The sequence below is a fragment of the Protobothrops mucrosquamatus genome, unplaced genomic scaffold, assembly GCF_001527695.2.
Source record: "Protobothrops mucrosquamatus isolate PMUCROS unplaced genomic scaffold, P.Mucros_1.0 scaffold755, whole genome shotgun sequence".
In the NCBI taxonomy this organism is placed as follows: Eukaryota; Metazoa; Chordata; class Lepidosauria; order Squamata; family Viperidae; genus Protobothrops; species Protobothrops mucrosquamatus.
In genome coordinates this window covers 114,739-132,530 of record NW_015387025.1, presented here as the reverse complement: position 1 = coordinate 132,530, position 17,792 = coordinate 114,739, and the positions used below count along the sequence as shown (strand labels likewise).

At 36.0% G+C, this 17,792-nt stretch overlaps 1 protein-coding gene across 1 annotated transcript; it reads left to right on the top strand.

The window, feature by feature from the left end:
• The first annotated feature begins 3,555 nt into the window (after positions 1-3,555).
• Positions 3,556-17,792, top strand: FAM168B (family with sequence similarity 168 member B). The gene is made up of 7 exons (XM_015818504.1): positions 3,556-3,638; positions 7,985-8,065; positions 8,781-8,864; positions 14,461-14,603; positions 15,090-15,267; positions 16,216-16,343; positions 16,448-17,792. Exons 2-6 carry the CDS (start codon positions 7,996-7,998, stop codon positions 16,326-16,328), a joined length of 588 nt encoding a protein of 195 aa, XP_015673990.1. The 5' UTR covers positions 3,556-3,638; positions 7,985-7,995; the 3' UTR covers positions 16,329-16,343; positions 16,448-17,792.

The window sequence follows — 17,792 nt, the reverse complement described above, 5'->3', positions numbered from 1 at the left end:
TGTCAGATGGGTCCTGTGATCGTTTGCGTCACTTAATACATCTGCACATGCTCATAACTGTAGGTGGGAATTGTAGTTTCCAAAAGCAAAAGAAGGAAGGTGACACAGATGTCGTTATTATTTAAATAAATCATTGTGCAATATGTTGCAATAATAAAGGACAGGTCTACATGGGGAGATATCTGTGGAACCACTTGCACAAGATTTCTCAAACTAAGCAATTTTAAAATCTTTGGACTTAAAACTCCCGGAATTCCCAGCCAGCATCCCTGGGGGAATTCTGGCAGTAAAAGTTCATACATCTTAAAATTACCAAGTCTGAGAAATACTGCTCTTCAACAATTTCCTGCTAATATCTCAAACACAAGTTGGAAAAAAAACTATGCCAAGAAGAGATTGTAACAATTATCTGCTAAGGGATAGTGCCAGAAGGCTGGCTAATTCCCCAAAATGAAGGATGCTCAAAGCGAACTCATATCTGTAGTGCTCTCTTTTGTTAATAAAATGAGTGGCAGAAATGTATATTAAGAAAAAAATCATGAAGCATTTAATGTAAACATTAATCTCTATTAAAAAATTGAAGATGTAAAACTTTCACATAAATAGCTTATTGTGATAGCAACTTCTACAGCACTGCTACTATCAAGGGCAGTGTATTAAAAATAATCCATAGAATGATATAAGAGAAAGTAAGAGTGCTGAGCATAATATACAGTGATTTAATGGCTTGCTGTTGTTTGGACATCTTGGGGATATTGAGGTCCTAAAATGTATAAGAATGCAACTATACAGATCAGTGTGTATACAAAATATGAAACTGGGAAATAATTACAATATTAATATATCAGATACAAAACACCCACTCAAATAGCAATCTATATTAAAATAACATCTGCAGAAACAACTACCAAGGAGAATATGATTCCTAGTTGCTCCAAAAGTGTATTAACATCAATAGGTGGAGGAACAGAATGTTATTTCTTCAACTACCATGACAAACATAATTTTTTTTTGCCAATGTTAGCCTAAGAAAAAGTTCTGAAAATCTGAAGTAATATACACATGGAGCTTCTGATGTAGTCAATCCTGTCTTCAATCAATAAGTGTCTCTTGAAGGGATTTTATGGTACACTATTTACCTTATATGCCGCCCATCCCACCAGAGAGGCAACTTTAGGTGGTTACAATCAATAAAACACTAGACAATTAAAACAACAAATACTTTACTTTACTTTACTTTATTTTGATTTATATCCCGCCCTTCTCCCAACGGGACTCAGGGCGGCTCACAACATATTTAAAAAAACAGAAACATATTTAAATAGTAACATTAAAACTGGTTTAAATTGCTGCTGCTTAAGAAGGCTACTATCATCCAACAAACATAAATGTTGGCTAATAAACACACATAATTGCAGTCATCCATACATATAATTGCTATAACTACTTATATATTCAGCTATCAATAAGTCACACAGGCAGATCAAATAGAAGCAAATCTACTTGAATCTCATGTAGGAAACTGATAATCACATGAGTGAATGTGTTAACATCAACGTTTGTTGGCCAGTACTTGATGTTCTGTCGTACATATAGGCAATGGATGTCTTTCCATATAAACAATTACCTTTAGAGATGACACTTATCTGATGCACTGGTGGCTTATAAAGCTGTTTTTAGGCAAATCAGCATGCATATTCAACCCAGTGCAGGAACTTAGCAGAGAGTGCCTTTGGAAGGCTGAATGTTAATATTGCCTCAGTACAAGGTTGCCTGTGGCTGATGAAAACATGAGTGCCATCACATTCATTCCCTCTTCTGGGTGCAAACACTTACCATATTGATTGACAAGGATCAATATGAAGGGCAGTACTAAGTCAGGGTATGTTTTATTATGTCAAGCATCACAGCTGATTCCTATAAAAGGAGCAGCAGATGTGAGCTCTGTGCCCAGCCCCCTTCAGTGTGCCTTTCTAGCATTAGGTCCATCTCTGCACATCTCCCCCCTCCACTATCCAGACCCTAATGGAGATTACAGAGAAAATGATACAGGTTGATACATATCCTGTTTATATGCCTGTGGATGGGTGTGGCACAGGATAATAAAAGCATTATCTCCTTGCACACAAAGCAGCCTTGGAGAATCTGTGGACTTTGTTTGCAGCCTTGGTAGGCTGCAGGCAAAACTAGGGGAATTTCATGCCCTCTGGTATCATAGGCCAAAAAGGCTGCAGACCAATTGTGCATTGGTGGCCCAATAGTCCTTTGAGTATGGCCAATAGCAACCCACAACCTTCTAATGGTTTGAAACTGCAGGAATGCGTCATTTTTCCTCTCTTCATATATGTGGCTTTCATGACAAAAACTAGAGTCTCCCTTTGAGGCACCTGAATTTCTTTTTTAAAAAAATGCTGCAGTGCTGCAATCCTTGTATGATCACTGTAAAAAGCTAAAACAATTTTTGCACCTATCTTGTGTTTTGACAATTCATAATTTTACAGGGATAGTTTTCATTCAGCCAGAAATAGAGCATTGACTGATAAACTAGTTTTACAGTTTTGCATCCATTTCTCTATAATATAAATCTACTCCTGAGTTTTGATAGTACTCCCCTGCATTTAAATGTCTATTCATGTTTGTTAAGTTTAAGGACTTCAGAATCATCCTTGCACATATTTACTCTTAGGTAGCTCACTGTATTAACGAAGGTAAAGAATAATGGAGCAGGAACATTTCAATGTTTTTTTTTCAGTTTTGCTGAAAGTAAAACACTGTTGCACCCTTCTCTGGATCAAATAGTAAGACACACAGTTTTGTGCAGCCTTTCTTGAGATCCTTGTTTTACATATTTTGTGTTCTAGGTTAGAGAAATTACATTGCAACAGAATATTGCAATTATTTCTGATAAGTTAACACTTTGTGTAACTGTGGCTGTAATAGGCTAACAACTAAACAAATTTTGTTATATAGGTGTACATTTACACGAACGAGATACTAAACCAATTACCCCTAGAGAAGTTACACCCCGGCATGTCCTTTTCATTTAAGAAGATTATATGACTTTTGTACATATTAACAACCTCCAGTCTTTTGGACTCTTATTATAATGTGCATATCTGTACATAAAATTATGGCCTGAATTATCGTGAACATGGGTCTAATTTATTACCCAGGGCTAACTCTCAAATCTCTAAATTCGAAGTTCTTTTGTTTTGTTTTGAAGAAAAAAGAAAGATGACGCGGCTTCCATTTGCAATTAATGGCAAGGGCGCCAAACCCCCTCCGACCACGTGATTGGGAACCGCGTCTCTCTCTCTCTCTCTCTCTCTCTCTCCTCCCGCATGTGACAACAGTTCTTGGCTCGCCTTTGGGGGCTTCATACGTATGCGGGCATCGTCCGTCCTTTGCACACAGCCGACGAGCGGATGTGACGTTCTGGGCCGCTGGGTTGCTGCGCAGTTCTCCGGAGAAAAGAGAAGGAGAACGAGACGGCGAGGCGCGTTCGGGAAGGGTTCGTTCTTGCGGCAGCTTTCGGCGGCAGTAGCCCTCGCCCAGGCTTGGCCCCCTCCCGCCTCAGGCCCCGAGAGCGAGAGAGCGACCGCCGGGCAGGGGCCGCCGCGACCAAACGCTGCTGTTGGGTGAGTGAGGGAGCGCCACCTCGGCCCCTCCCCTCCCCTCTCCCTAACCGCTGCCTGAGGGGAGGGGGGGGGCTGTAGGTCGTTTTCAGGCTGGCTCCTTCTGGCTACCTTTGCCGAGGGGCCCATCACGGATGAAAGTCGACCCGGGGAGTTGCCTCCTCTGCTCCCGGCCTTCTCGCTCGTCGGCTTTGCGGATGCTTGGCCGAGCCGAGGCCTCGGCGGCAGACCCCGCGTTTGTGGGCGCCCTTGCGCTCTTGAAACGTTTCTGAGGCACCCGCTTGCCTTCACGTCTCTTGGCCTTCCAGCTCTGCCTCTCATTTTGGGTCTGCAAAGCGATGCTTGCAAAGAGGGTAGCTAGACCTCGCTGTTGTTTTCCTGTTCGAGGGGCTGCTGATAAAGGGTGGATAATTTTTTTTTTTTTTTGGGGGGGGGGGGAGCAGCTTTTGATGCAAAGCTGGAAAGTGAGGCAGCAGAACAGTTACTTGGGGGTAGAATAAATTCCGATTTATCAGTTAGCCTGGGTTATTGGGAGCAATTGAATCTAATCTGGATTTCAGTGTTGACCAAAAATTACATAAGAATTAAAATAGATTTGTATTCAAGTTTGTACTTAGTATGCATGCTGAGAGTCAAAATCATGCTCTTATATGGTGGGTGTACTAAACGTGAAGTGTAGGTGCTTCAGCTCTAATCTGGCATATTTATATGGACTTTTGGAACTAATTCATAATCATTCCAAGGTCACAGCCCAGCTGCATAAAATATGTTTCTTAAGTGGAATCTCCATCTATTTTATTTCTAGTTTTTTTATCCAGAATTTGTATATATTCTGGTTGTATATTTGAATGACTTGCAGGAAAAAAGCGCGCCCTTTCTCAAAATATAGCTTGAAAACTGAAATGTTTTAATTTAGGTCTTTGGGTCATCAAAATTAAAATGATGAGCAAGTTGTGTAAAATCAATTAGTGCCATTGATTTTATCCTAAAACAGTGAATGAATGCATACATTCTATTTATTCAGCTTCATCCATAGATATTTGTAAAGTGAAGAATGTATAAGTAACTGATTAGATTGCTGTAGATTGTTGGCATTTATCCTTCCAGTTCCCTATCAAAATAGCCGATAAAATGAATTGTGTAGCTGATGTTTGAGTTGTTCTAATACTAATATTAATATTAAACTACTGGCAGTTACTAGAATTTAAAATTAAAATTAATAGTGATGGTACTACAGAAGACATACACATGGTTTTCTCATTCAGTTGCTTGACCAATTGAAGTATAATTCAATATTATGCTTACACATTGTGCAAAACAAAAGTAATTGGCACACTGATTCATTGTGTTGTATGATTACAGCCAGCAATAGGACAAACTTGGGCAATGCTATTTGTTTTGTGTCCTGCTCTGAAAGTGGATGACAGGAAATTCTTCTACACTTTAGATTATGGCATCAAAACAGCTGTATGTCATCCTCTCCCTGGAGGGGAAAATTAATGATTTTTCAAAATCAAGTTAATTTTCCCCTTAGGGAAATTAAGTCCCTGAATAAACAATTTCCTACAAATATATGTCATTTTTATAGCCTTATATATTAACTCTTATTTTTTGCCAGTGAAAATGAAATGACTTGCTAAGATTGCTAAGACAATGTCTTTTTCAACTGCTTTTGTACATTTCAGTTAAAGATTAGAAAGCTTCAGGATACTGGGGAGGAAAAAATCTTTTCCACCCCCCTTGATTTTTTTACCAACAAATGTTCCTGCTTTGGAGTCTATTAAAATAAATCATATGTAATGCTTTTAAGATAAAATTTTATTCATTTAAATAGTTCATGTAAGACCATCAATAGTGTTTATATATTGATGCGAACTACAAAAGAATTTGATTTTGAAGATGAAACTTAAGCAGCCTATAGTGAGTCTATAGTAATGTGGAACTATCTTAATAATACACTTTTGATTAATTACTATAAAATTTGTGGTTTTTATTTTCAGCTTCAGTTTTCTCCTTAAAATTGCAGATTCACATGCTTAATTATTATAGGTTGCAGCAGTTGGTATCTGTGGATCTAATATTGGATGCTGTATGTTTTGCTGCTGTCAAACTAAAACATAATGTGGAAGGGACCAACTAATCAGAGTGGTTCTTGTGTGTAGGATTTTTTAAAATCCAAGCTTCCTTGCAAATGGACTTAAACCTTCTCCCTATTTCTGTATATAAATGTACAGAGATCATTGTAATATCTTACAGCGAGACACATTCTACACAAATTGAAGAAAAATCACGACAGTTGATTCATTTGTAGTTAAAATGCAGGACACCAAAATTATTTTTATATACTTAAGAGTGAATGAGATTGGTAACTTAGTTCCAGAGAGATAACCTACCAGAGTTTGGACTGGATGGCTGCAGTGCAACTTATCATGGCCCTCTGTATTATTAAACACTTGAACGAGGTCATAGAGGTTTTTGCAGGGTTCTGTCTTGTCCTGTATAGTTTCTAATAGGACTATGTAAAACATTTGAAAGGAGCATCTTGGAGAGTACATTGATACAAGCTAAGCATCTTCCAAAAAGTTTAAAGAAGCTATATTCTCTGGAATGGTTGAAGCAACTGTGTCATGTTACTGTACTCAGTGGGAAACCTTTTAAAGCAATTGAGCTGAGAACATAGCTGCTTTAATCCTTCAGGGAGGAGTGTGCTTCACTCAGGGCAACTTATTTTGCAAAGCACCTCTTTTAAATGTTTTGTGTAACATTTGTTTCTAAATAAATTAGCTGGGATAAGCTATGTGAATATTTTTAGTAGAATTTTATATTGCTTGTAGTTGTCTAGAAAAATGTTGAATTCTTGAGCAGATGCTTAGAAATCTGTTTTTAAATACAATGAAATTTGAAGTTATTTGCCAGCTAAAACTTCAACTAGAGAAAACATTAGTCTCTGTTAAGTACACAGTAATTACATCAAAATTAATCAAATTATTTGTCTTTGAAAGCTATGTGAAAACTTCTGCTAATGCAACCTGGTGAATTAGATATACTGTAGTTCACTGACTAGTATTAGTTTTCCTAGTTATGGTTAATTTTGTAAGGGATAATTCAGTGCGGTATTTGACTAATAAATCCTTTTTTCCCCGTCAACCTGTCCTTAGGCATTAGAAGTTCTTAATATCAGCTTGGTTGGTAGCTGGTAGGAATAGATCTTTTCCCGATTAAATAGCATGACTCTACTCCAAAATAGAAGCACAGTTTGTTCCCCAAATTAGAATACAGGTAGTCTTCAACTTACAACCACAATGGAGCCCAAACTTTCTGTTGCTAAGCGGCAATTGTTAAGGAATCACTGCATTTGTTAAGTTAATAACACAGTTGTTAGTGAATCTAGCTTCCCCATTGACTTTGCTTGTCAAGATCACAAAAGGGTGATCACATGACCCCAGAACACTACAACTGTCATAAATATGAGTCAGTTGCCAAGCGTCTGAATTTTGATCACATGACCATGGAGAAGCTGCAGTGATTGTGAAGTAAAAATTGGTCATAAGTGCAGTTGTAACTTTGAACAGTTACTAAACTGTCAAGGACCACTAAACTGTCAAGGACCAAATTAAAACCTATCTGTTCAAAATTCATAACACAAATGAATATATTACAGGATTATATATTTGCAATATAGTATCCATAATCCAATTCCTAAAAAGTATTTTATAGCTATTGAAATTTTGCAGATTATAGGAATTGCTTACTCGTCGATGTGAAATGTACTTGTAAATATCTTTTGTTTGCAATTTTAAGTGTACTAATTTATGGAAATATTTAATAACGTTCAGTACTTTGGACTTGGATATAGAAAGGTGCTTTGAAGCATACTTGGGGCTCATACGTAAGTTCTGCAATTTACTGAAGCATTTGCATATTTTCTGTGATTGGATGGCTGCCTTCCATGCTGAAACACAAACACAAGAAAAGGTGTTTCATGCTTGCCCAGTAAAGTACTTTTTTGTTTTCAGTTATGAAGTCCTATGGAGCCCAAATATTTATAACTAACCCTATATCTAAGTTGTCATGATAGAGTAAGTCCTGTTGAAAATTGAGATGGAATAAATGTCAGTCTCTGATTTGCACTGTTAGAAATATTATCAGTTAACCTACTTGGTACAATATACAATTGTTCAAATATCATTACTACTTTCACAGTCATATTTGGTTATATATACAGGATGCACTACTAAGAGATGTGCTTTGTAATATTCTCATATTCATAGTAGAGAAGGGAGCAGATTTAAATAATTCATACTGTTAAAGCATTATAGTCTACTAATTGTGTGACGTTTCCCCTTCAGTTGTTGAAATCATGAATCCTGTTTATAGTCCTGGATCTTCTGGGGTACCCTTTGCAAATGCCAAAGGAATTGGGTATCCAGGTATGCAATTTAATCTCATAAAACTTTCTTGTGATTTCTTATTTATCAAATCAGATACTGCTATTATCTCAATTCTGAATTGAGTTTGCACAAATGACTACAGACTTCCCAAACATGATAGCATCAAGATGTATTAGGACTGAGTTCCCTAAATTCCAAACATATCTGAGAGTTCTATGTTGGAATTGTTAAGTAACTTTAAAGAAAGTATTGACCTGGGAGTGTGCCATCAACTTCTTTCCTTTTTACATAAGGACATGAAAATTTAAAATAGTTTTGTTTATGTATATCTATGCTATTTGGTATAGAAAATGAAAAGTCACGATACTGTTTTCAATTCTATGGCCAAAAGATTAGGACATAAACTATAGGTTTTTGCACTGAAGTTAAAAGATGAATTTTGACCAGATTTCCCCAATGTCAGTTTCCACCAGATATATGAACCGGTTCTCAGCATTCCATGGCATATCCATTGTTGGGAATTCTGTGTTGCAAGCCACAGCTATGGAGAGCATCCAGTTGAACAGAGCTCTTTTTGAAAAGCATCAATGAGCTAATTAAATAAATAAATAGTTCAGGCATTTAAATGATGTATGACAAAATATAAGGTATTACTTCATGTTATGGATTGAAATTATATTAAACAATAGTATTAAGTTTGTTGAATAATAGTACAAGTACAATATTGAAAATAATTTTCAACTGTTCCTTTCAGCTGGATTCCCAATGGGCTATGCAGCTGCTGCTCCTGCTTATTCTCCTAATATATATCCTGCAGCAAATCCAACATTCCAAACAGGTATATGGTACTACTGCACATTTCAGTAATGTAAACTTTTAAGTTATTTCCAATATTGAATATGTTGATATCTGTGATAGTGTAAGTGACATATAAACACTAAGTAGCCAAATACTTTCATGCAGAATCTCTATATCTGAAAATATCAAACACAAAGGAAAGCAGGAAAATATAACATGCTGGATATTTCTTCATTGATTACATTTCTCCATCTTGTATTTTAGAAAAGCATGGTAACCCTCAGAGGAATAGCATTGTGCTTATATATAAGTGGGATTTGAACCCCCAAATTATTTGTTAGAAAGGGTAGATATGGGTTTTGCCTTCAGAATAGCCTTTTCACTACGTTTTTGATAATAGGAACATACAGTCCATTTTCACAATCATTCTTTGTCGTGATATGGAGAGAGCAGTTTAAAACTATGAGCAGGGATGGAGCGCCTTGTTATATTAGCCCTCTTTTTTTACAATTATAGAATGCCTCAATGTTAAGACAAGATTTTGTGTTGAGTTGAAGTTCCCATTTGGCATTATATTTAAGTTCTGACAAACTAGTCCTTTAGGCAATGATGTCAGGAACAGGATTGGATTTTAAGCCATATTATATCCTTGTTCCTATCCAAAGTAGCCAGTTGTCATATCAGTGCAAGCTAAACTAAGACCATCTCCATAGAAACATTCCTTCATCAAACCAGAGATACTTTAAGATAATCTTTCCTTGAGAGCCATTTTGCCCTCAATACACATTCACCATCATTTCTTAGGCTTAGTATGACAGTCACAGATTGATAAGATTCACAAGTACACAATAGCAAAGAACAAGGAGGAATCGTCTTGGAAAGGGTGGGTTTTACTGGAAGCCCTAAGAGTTGAAGGAATGGCTGGAATAATCTGAACTTTTTAGTCCTCTTTTTTTGTCTCATAAGATCAAAGTTTGGCCATTATCAGGAAGAAAGCAGTGCAGGTTTTTCTTCCTGTATATGTTGATACATAAACTTTCTTCCTCTAAGTTTGAGAATTCCTGATGGTTGTTCAAGGAATTATTAGTACATTAAGGGAGTTCGGAGTTTAGCTGTGAATTAGGATGCACTAAAGTATCTGGTCTATCTGCATCATGAACTGAATTCTGTTCCGCTTACTGGTCTCCTCAAGCAGTTTATTGAGATAATGGTATGGAACTACCCATTGTGGTATTAAAACAGCGTTACATTGTATTGATGGAAAACAATTTTAAATTGAAAACCAGGTCACCCCAAAGGGAAAAGTAGTTACACTAACATGCATACTTTCCCACTTTGCCAATGAAGTTACAGTTAACCTTAATTCTGGAAATTTCTGCCTCTATTATATATGCATGTTTTCAAGTGTATCTCAGAAATTTGTATGTGATTCCAGGATAAATGTTACATTAATAACATCCAATTAAAATTACCTGTTTATGAAATACAGTGCTCTGTTTACAAAATTAATCTCTGGAGAACAGAAGTGCCAGATAACTAGAAAAAGGCTAAAGTTGTCATTCTTCAAAAATGAGAATATATATAATAATTGACTCTCAGTCTGAATTGATACCTGAAAAAAATGAGAACAACTGGTAAAGCAAATTAACTACAAACATCTTGAAAACAATTGAAGGATTTTTAATGCACAGGTATTGGTACTGGTATTTGCCAGAGTAATTGATCTGATAAATTTAAATAGATTGTGTGAATATTGTAGTCATTATATATCTTAACTTCAGCAAAACATTTGACAATATGCCATGACGCTCTGATAAACAAGCTAATTGTGAACTGTAAGGTATGACAAGTATATAGAACTAACTGGAAAAACAGAATGTTCCTCAATAATTCTGTGTCAGAGTGGACTAGATAATGAATTGCACAGGGTCCAATCTAGTTCTGTAGAAACTTTATTAACTCAGTTGACCGTATCATATATAAAACTGATATAAAAATACAAAGAAATGCATAGAAAACAATAAAACACTTTCATAATGTTATCACCGATATAGTTAACTACAGTCTGATCTGGATATTCTCTCTTGTTCTCTTGGCCTTTGAAATGAAGACTGCAGTCTTATTAGTGTTTCCTGCAAAAAATACCATATTTCTCCAAAAATAAGACTTAACCAGAAAATAAGCCCTAGCATGATTTTTCGGGATGCTCATAATATAAGCCCCACCCCCAAAATAAGCCCCAGTTAAGATTATCAGCCAGGCGGATGCATTTACTACCGTATTTTCCCGAATATAAGCCCTAACCAGAAAATAAGCCCTAATGTGTCTTTTGGAGCAAAAATTAATATAAGATCTGGTCTTGTTTTGGGGGAAACACGGTATTATTGTTTCTCCTGGGTGCTCCAGTATTTTTTTGTTTTTAAATAGGAATCTAAGTACACAACAGACAACAGTTTGCAGTCAACAAGAATGTGTCCAGTGTCTTCAATGGCTGGTGCTCCACAAATGCAGTGTCTTTTTTTAAGTGGGACTCCATGAATTCTCCCATGTCCAATGGAGTTCAGTTGTTCAAACTGAGCTCTAGAGAAAGCTCTTCTGAAATGTTCAGACATGTAACTTGTTAAACATTTTTCTAACCAAGAGGCTGATTTGTGTTGAATCAGCCACTTCAAAGATGTGACACATTTAAGTATTGCAGCCATATCAATAACTCTTTGTTTGAAAGCTTCCTTGGCCTTTAGATCTGATTTGACTAGGATATTGAAAGATTACATTTGAAAAGTGGGTGTGGTTGAGGTAGAAAGTATGGTTATCCACTTAGGTAACACAAAATAGGTACAGTAGGTAATATATAATAGGAAAAAAATCAGGAATAATTTGGTAGAAAAGAAAATGGGCTAGAAATAATAGAATGTAATAGACACAAAGTTCTTCACCTAGGAAAAAGTAGATATATGATAGGAAACTACTTCACTTGATGATAATGCTTATAAAAAATTTGGAATTGTTCATTTATGAATATTAATCTGTAGCGGGGGGGGTTACTGCAAAGAAGACAAATGCAGTTTTAAAGTATATTAGCACTGGTAGTTTCAGAATCAGAGGAAGTAATAGTTGTACTTTATTCTTCTTTGGTCAGGCCCCCAATTTGAGTATTGTGTCCAGTTCTGATTACTGCATATTAAAGAGGATTCAGACAAACTGGAACAGGCTCAGAGAAGAGCAACACGGATGATCAGGGGATAAGAAACTAAGTCCCATGAAGAGATATTGAAGAAATTGGGAATGTTTATCCTTGAGAAACGAAGACGCAGGGGGCATAATATTATTCTTCAAATACTTGAGAGGATGTCATACTGAAAAAGATAAAGACTGTTCTCCGATATTCCAGAGCTCACGATACTTAATAATGGATTTAAGCTACAGGAAGGCAGATTCCGATTCAATATTAATCCCCAAAAAAATTGTAACAGTAAAAGCAGTTCAACAATGTCATTGTGTGTACCTTCTGCAGAAAGAGCAGTTCAATGTTGCACTGTAAGTGCCTCCAGGTTGGTGGTATGTGTGCAACAGTATATTGGGTCACAAGTTAGTTTCTAGATTAAATCTCCTAACTTGCATGGAATAGTGTGACCATGCTTGGGGTAAAGCGGGGCCTTGGTTGTGTTGGTGGCATGTTATTCAAAATTTGCCAGAACTGATTGTTACTGTCCACATTAGTAACAGAGAACTTGGTTTTTGCACAGATCTGACTAAGTAAAATAATATAGCCTTCTCTATATTATTCACTAAAAATTTCATGTGAAAACCTTGATTGTCCAAAGCTATATTAACTGGCAGAGATCTATATGGGGCCATTTGGTAGTGACCATGGTGCATAGAATATTGTAATTTGGAACATTAGAAGAGTGAATGCTTAAGAACAAGAAGGGAATAGAATGGAAGGGAGGAATGTTACATGTCTGTACACTAAGAAAAAAGTAAAGATGCAATAGATTTGAATGAAGATAATCTAAATACACGAAGGAAAGTACAAATAGTCCTCTCTTATTGATTGCATGTTCAGCGACTGTTCAAAGTTACAATAGCACTGAAAAAAGAGTTTTACGATCAGTCCTCCAAGTTGTGAACATCACAATGTCCCCACCTCGCATAATCATCATCACCATCACCATTTGGCAACTGGTGTGCATTTATAAGAATTGCAGTGTCCCACAATCACGTGATTGCCACGTGGGTGAGAAAAAATGCATGTAAGAAAATTATAGCTGAAAAAAATGAGGATGAAAGAAATACATTGTATAATATGTATATAGGAAAAATTGTTGCAAATAATGTAATCAAAGAAATGGTTAAGATGAAAATAGGGAGACAAAAGGGAGCACAATTTTGATGAAAGCAAAAAGATTTGGTTTTGCACAATAGGGCTGAACAAAGAACATTCAGCAATGAAACAGGTGAAGGAATGCTAGAAGTATTTTAGAGCTTTTTGTGGAAATTATAGTAATATGTTGAAGAGCAATATAAATGAATATTTTAATTTTTAATGTTCAAGAAAAAAATGATGAAGAAAATGTCCCAACTGCTGTAATTGAAATTGAAAAATGGTAATACTGCAAGTGTAGACAATAAATCTAAAGAAAGGTTAAAATACTTAAAATGAAGCTAGTTTAAAGAAAGGAAAAGGAAAGGGTGAAGAAACTGAATAATGAACTAAGTGGACAGGGAAGGAATCAAAAGGTATTTAGGTATTATAGAAAGAACTAAATTCAGTAGGTAAGCAACCTCTTCTGATCTAGGTTTAAAAACATCCACAGTCAGCAAGGAATGTTTCCAATCATTTGACCTTTAATAGCTTTGTTCTTTCTAATTTATGCCAGATGTTCCTATATCCATTCTGAATCAGATTCTAGACTTCAAATCTATACTAGAATATTCCAAAATAAACTATAAATCTAATTTCAACCATAATTTAACCCACAGTAGTAGAGACTGGATCACTTAGCAATGGAAATTCCAGTCCCCAAAGCCCTTGTAACTGGAGAACTACCTGTAAATACTTTTTATCAAATTTTGTAATGGCAATAATCCAGAATGTATGACAATAGTAGTAATCAAGAATGTAGTTTTATGCCATAACATTCTAGACATTTTGTGAACCTCTCAGAGTCATTGAGAGTCGGGCAACATACAAATTGATGAATAAATGATAAGAAACATTACTTTTTACATTGTGCTTATTATTTTGTGTTTCTAAATATTAAACACTGAGTACTTTCTTGACTATTCTTGATCATTGCACATATTTTACTGTTCTATTTGTGCTTATAGAGATTCCATCTCTGGACATGAGGGCTGAGGCTGCAGGATGATTATATTGATTGTAGGGTTTTTAACTTTGGCTGCCAATTTATATTTATTTTAATATTGTGTTTTTAACTGTTGTTAGCTGCCCATAATTGTCATGTTGAGATATGGATAGTCATTTAAATAAATAAATAATACGTTGTGGGCAGCAATTTCTTCCTATTTTAATTAGGAAAAAAAATGGATCATGCTGTTTTTCACCGTTTAATAATATGAATATTGCAAATTGTTGAAACACAATGTTGACACTTGGCTATCTTTTAATATAGGTTATACACCAGGCACACCATATAAAGTCTCTTGCTCACCTACCAGTGGTACAGTGCCTCCTTATTCTTCATCTCCCAATCCTTACCAAACTGCAGTATACCCAGTTCGAAGTGCCTATCCACAGCAGAATCCATATGCACAGGTAAAAAGAGTTCTTTGAGTTAATTATATAACAAGTGGAACTGTTGTCATTTTCTAGATTCTTAGTGCTGTGATGGCTTGGGGCGGAGGTTTAATCATTAATCATTTGTATATTATAAATCAGAATTTTAGTGAATTCTGGCTTATAGTTGATAATCTGCCTTCAAAACAACATGATTGTTGGCTTCTTGTTTCTGGCTTGTTTAGAGATATATGCCAGCAATTCTGGTTAACATGCAATTACACTTGTGCTTCCCAATTAGTTCAGATTGATTGAGCAGTTAATTAGGAATAGTTTTGAGAGAACTGAAAACTCATTATTACTGATGAACAGTAATCAGTTCTCTTTTTTTCCTTTTTGAAGGGCCCGACTCATACCTGATGTGTATAAATAAAATAATGGCATTTCCTTGAAACCATGTGGCCTTTTAGTATATATCAGTAGTACTGGAAAGAATTTTAGTAAACCAACCATTTTTTTCAACAGCAAGGCACTTACTACACACAGCCTTTATATGCAGCACCACCCCACGTAATCCATCACACTACAGTTGTGCAGCCCAATGGAATGCCTGCAACTATGTATCCAGCACCAATTCCACCTCCCAGAGGAAATGGTGTCACCATGGGAATGGTGGCTGGGACCACAATGGCAATGTCTGCAGGTATGTGAATTTTCTTTTATTCCAACAGTCTGTGATGTGTGGTATTGGTGTTTTAGAGCAGTTGATACTCATTAGTGGGGCCAGTTGGGTGCTACATATAAATTCTCAGACAACCATTGGTAAACAGATAATCTCTTTGGCACATAGCACTAACATTCTTGACTCTTGTAACTAATAATCTTTCATCTATCAAACACATTTTAAAATGCAGGCCCTTCTGTGACAGTGAGCCTCACAAGTGAATTGTATACAAAGTACTGGTAGTTATTTGACTTAACAGTTTGTTTAGTGACCATTCGAAGTTACAGAGGCACTGAAAAAAGTGACTTATGACTGTTTTTCACACATACAACTATTGCAGCATCCCCATGGTCAAATGATCAAAATTCAGATGCTTGGCAACTAATATTTATGATGGTGGTAATGTTCTGGGATCATGTGATCACCTTTTTTGACCTTCTGACAAGCAAAGTCAATGGAGAGGCCAGATTCACTTAACAACGGGTTACTGACTTAACAACTGCAGTGATTAGCTTAACAACTGTGGCAAGAAACACAAAATGGGGCAAAACTCACTTAACTGTCACTTAGCAACAGAAATTTTGGGCTCAATTGTCATAAATGGAGGACTACCTATATTCTGATTTGTAGAATATTTATTAGTTGCCTGTCAAAGTGCAGAGAGAACTTTTAACATGGTAATGCAAGAAGTGAATTTAATTCTGTGCCATGTCTTAATATCATTTTAATTGGGAATTCTGGGAGTTACAGTCCTAAAATATTTGGAAGGCATAGGCTGTATAAGACTGATACAAAATGCTAGGGAAACAAAAACAGGACGGCAGAGTTTGCAAACATAATTTCTGAAACAACTTCAAAATTACTTATAAACAACGAAGAGTGTTAATTATGAAGCAATTAAGTGTGGAAATATTTTTTCCTCCCCAGGTACCTTGTTGACAACACATTCCCCAACTCCCGTAGCCCCTCACCAAGTTACAATGCCCACTTATCGAGCTCCAGGAACTCCAACCTATAGTTATGTGCCCCCACAGTGGTGATCACCATTACCCAGTGTAAGTATTCATATATTTATAGCTGTAGTGATTTCGCCAGTGTAGGACTATCAAAAGTCAGACTGGATATTTAGCTCTCTTTTTTTGCCTCCTTTTGAATGCAGATTTGAAGATGGGAGATATGCAATCAAGTAATTGAGGTTTAAAAGTTGGTGCTGAAGCCTTCATGCCTCCAACCAGGACTTGTTTCTTCTGAATGCTTGCAATCCTTTGCTAAACACTAATTCCACTGAAGACTTCCCAGTGCTGCATATCTTACATCTTGGAACTCCAGCAGTTAGTCTTAAAGCAAATCCTGTTTTGTGGACTGTCTTGCAATTTTTAGCTAATTATAATGATTAAAGGGAGTATAAATTTATTGATTCATATCTAGTTGAATGCATGTCTAAAACTCGCAAAGCTTGCTCAACCTACCGCTCTGACTGATGCAAAAATTGTCATATGCAAAATCCAAAGGAGCCGAAAAGTATTTTACAGTTTATATCACTAATGCACTGTTGTGATGTTTGCAGGGTCTTAAAGAGGTAGAATTGTGACAGTGATTTTTTTTTCATCATTCTAATTAGCAAGTGTGTTAACCTTTTAAGACACCAGGTAAAGGGAGAAAAAATGGTGGTATTTTTCTTTCCAGTTCAGTGACTGGAAAATGATTTTGTAGAAATCTTGCAAAGGAACCATTTGTTATTTGTAAGTTCTTTATATTTCCACTTTTTGGTTTCAGTGTTAATATAGACATTCTCAAGGACAAAAACATATTACAGGAAAAATATGGTTAAAAGTCTTGCTATCTAAATCATTAATCATCATTGGAATGTTTGGTGGGAAATCATCCACATAATGGTTTACCTCCTAAGAACAGTCTTAAGTGATTGATGTCAATGATTTCCACACTGCTGTAAAATAGAATTTTGTTCAATTTTGTTCAGGTCCACCCTTCCAACAAAAATGGGCTAATCTTGGCCAGATTGATAGTTTGAGCAGCTTTCTTTTGTAAAAACATAGTCATATCAATATTTCAATAGAAAAGAATTCAACATATTCTGAAGAAAAATGTCCTTTTTTATATATATTAAAGGGGAGCAAACTAATTAAATCATTTTATTGACTTATTTTCCTTGCAGCATGGATATGAACCAAGTATGGAAGCAATTGTTAGAATATACCTAAAAGTAGGACTAAATTCAAAAGTGATCAAGTACAAAGATTCTGATTGGTAATACTTTTCTTTTGGCATAATCTTGGGCATATACTTTTTTACCTCCTAAATTGCATTTGGAAAAATTGAAATTAAGAAAACAGATGCAGTGTTTCATTGCAGCGAACCACTTCTGAACTCCTTACCTGCAGCTTTGAGTCTTTGTAGAAGTACCTCAGTCAATGCTGTGGCGATATAGGGCTAGTCTTGGAACCAGTTTGTGCACCAAAATTATTATGGGATTTTTAAATTTT

Excerpts from the sequence above, each read along its gene's own strand:
- FAM168B (XM_015818504.1), top strand. The coding sequence starts at position 7,996 with ATGAATCCTGTTTATAGTCCTGGATCTTCTGGGGTACCCTTTGCAAAT. Across the intron at positions 8,066-8,780 it reads CAAAGGAATTGGGTATCCAG|CTGGATTCCCAATGGGCTAT; the intron begins GTATGCAATTTA and ends TGTTCCTTTCAG. Across the intron at positions 14,604-15,089 it reads AGCAGAATCCATATGCACAG|CAAGGCACTTACTACACACA; the intron begins GTAAAAAGAGTT and ends TTTTTTCAACAG.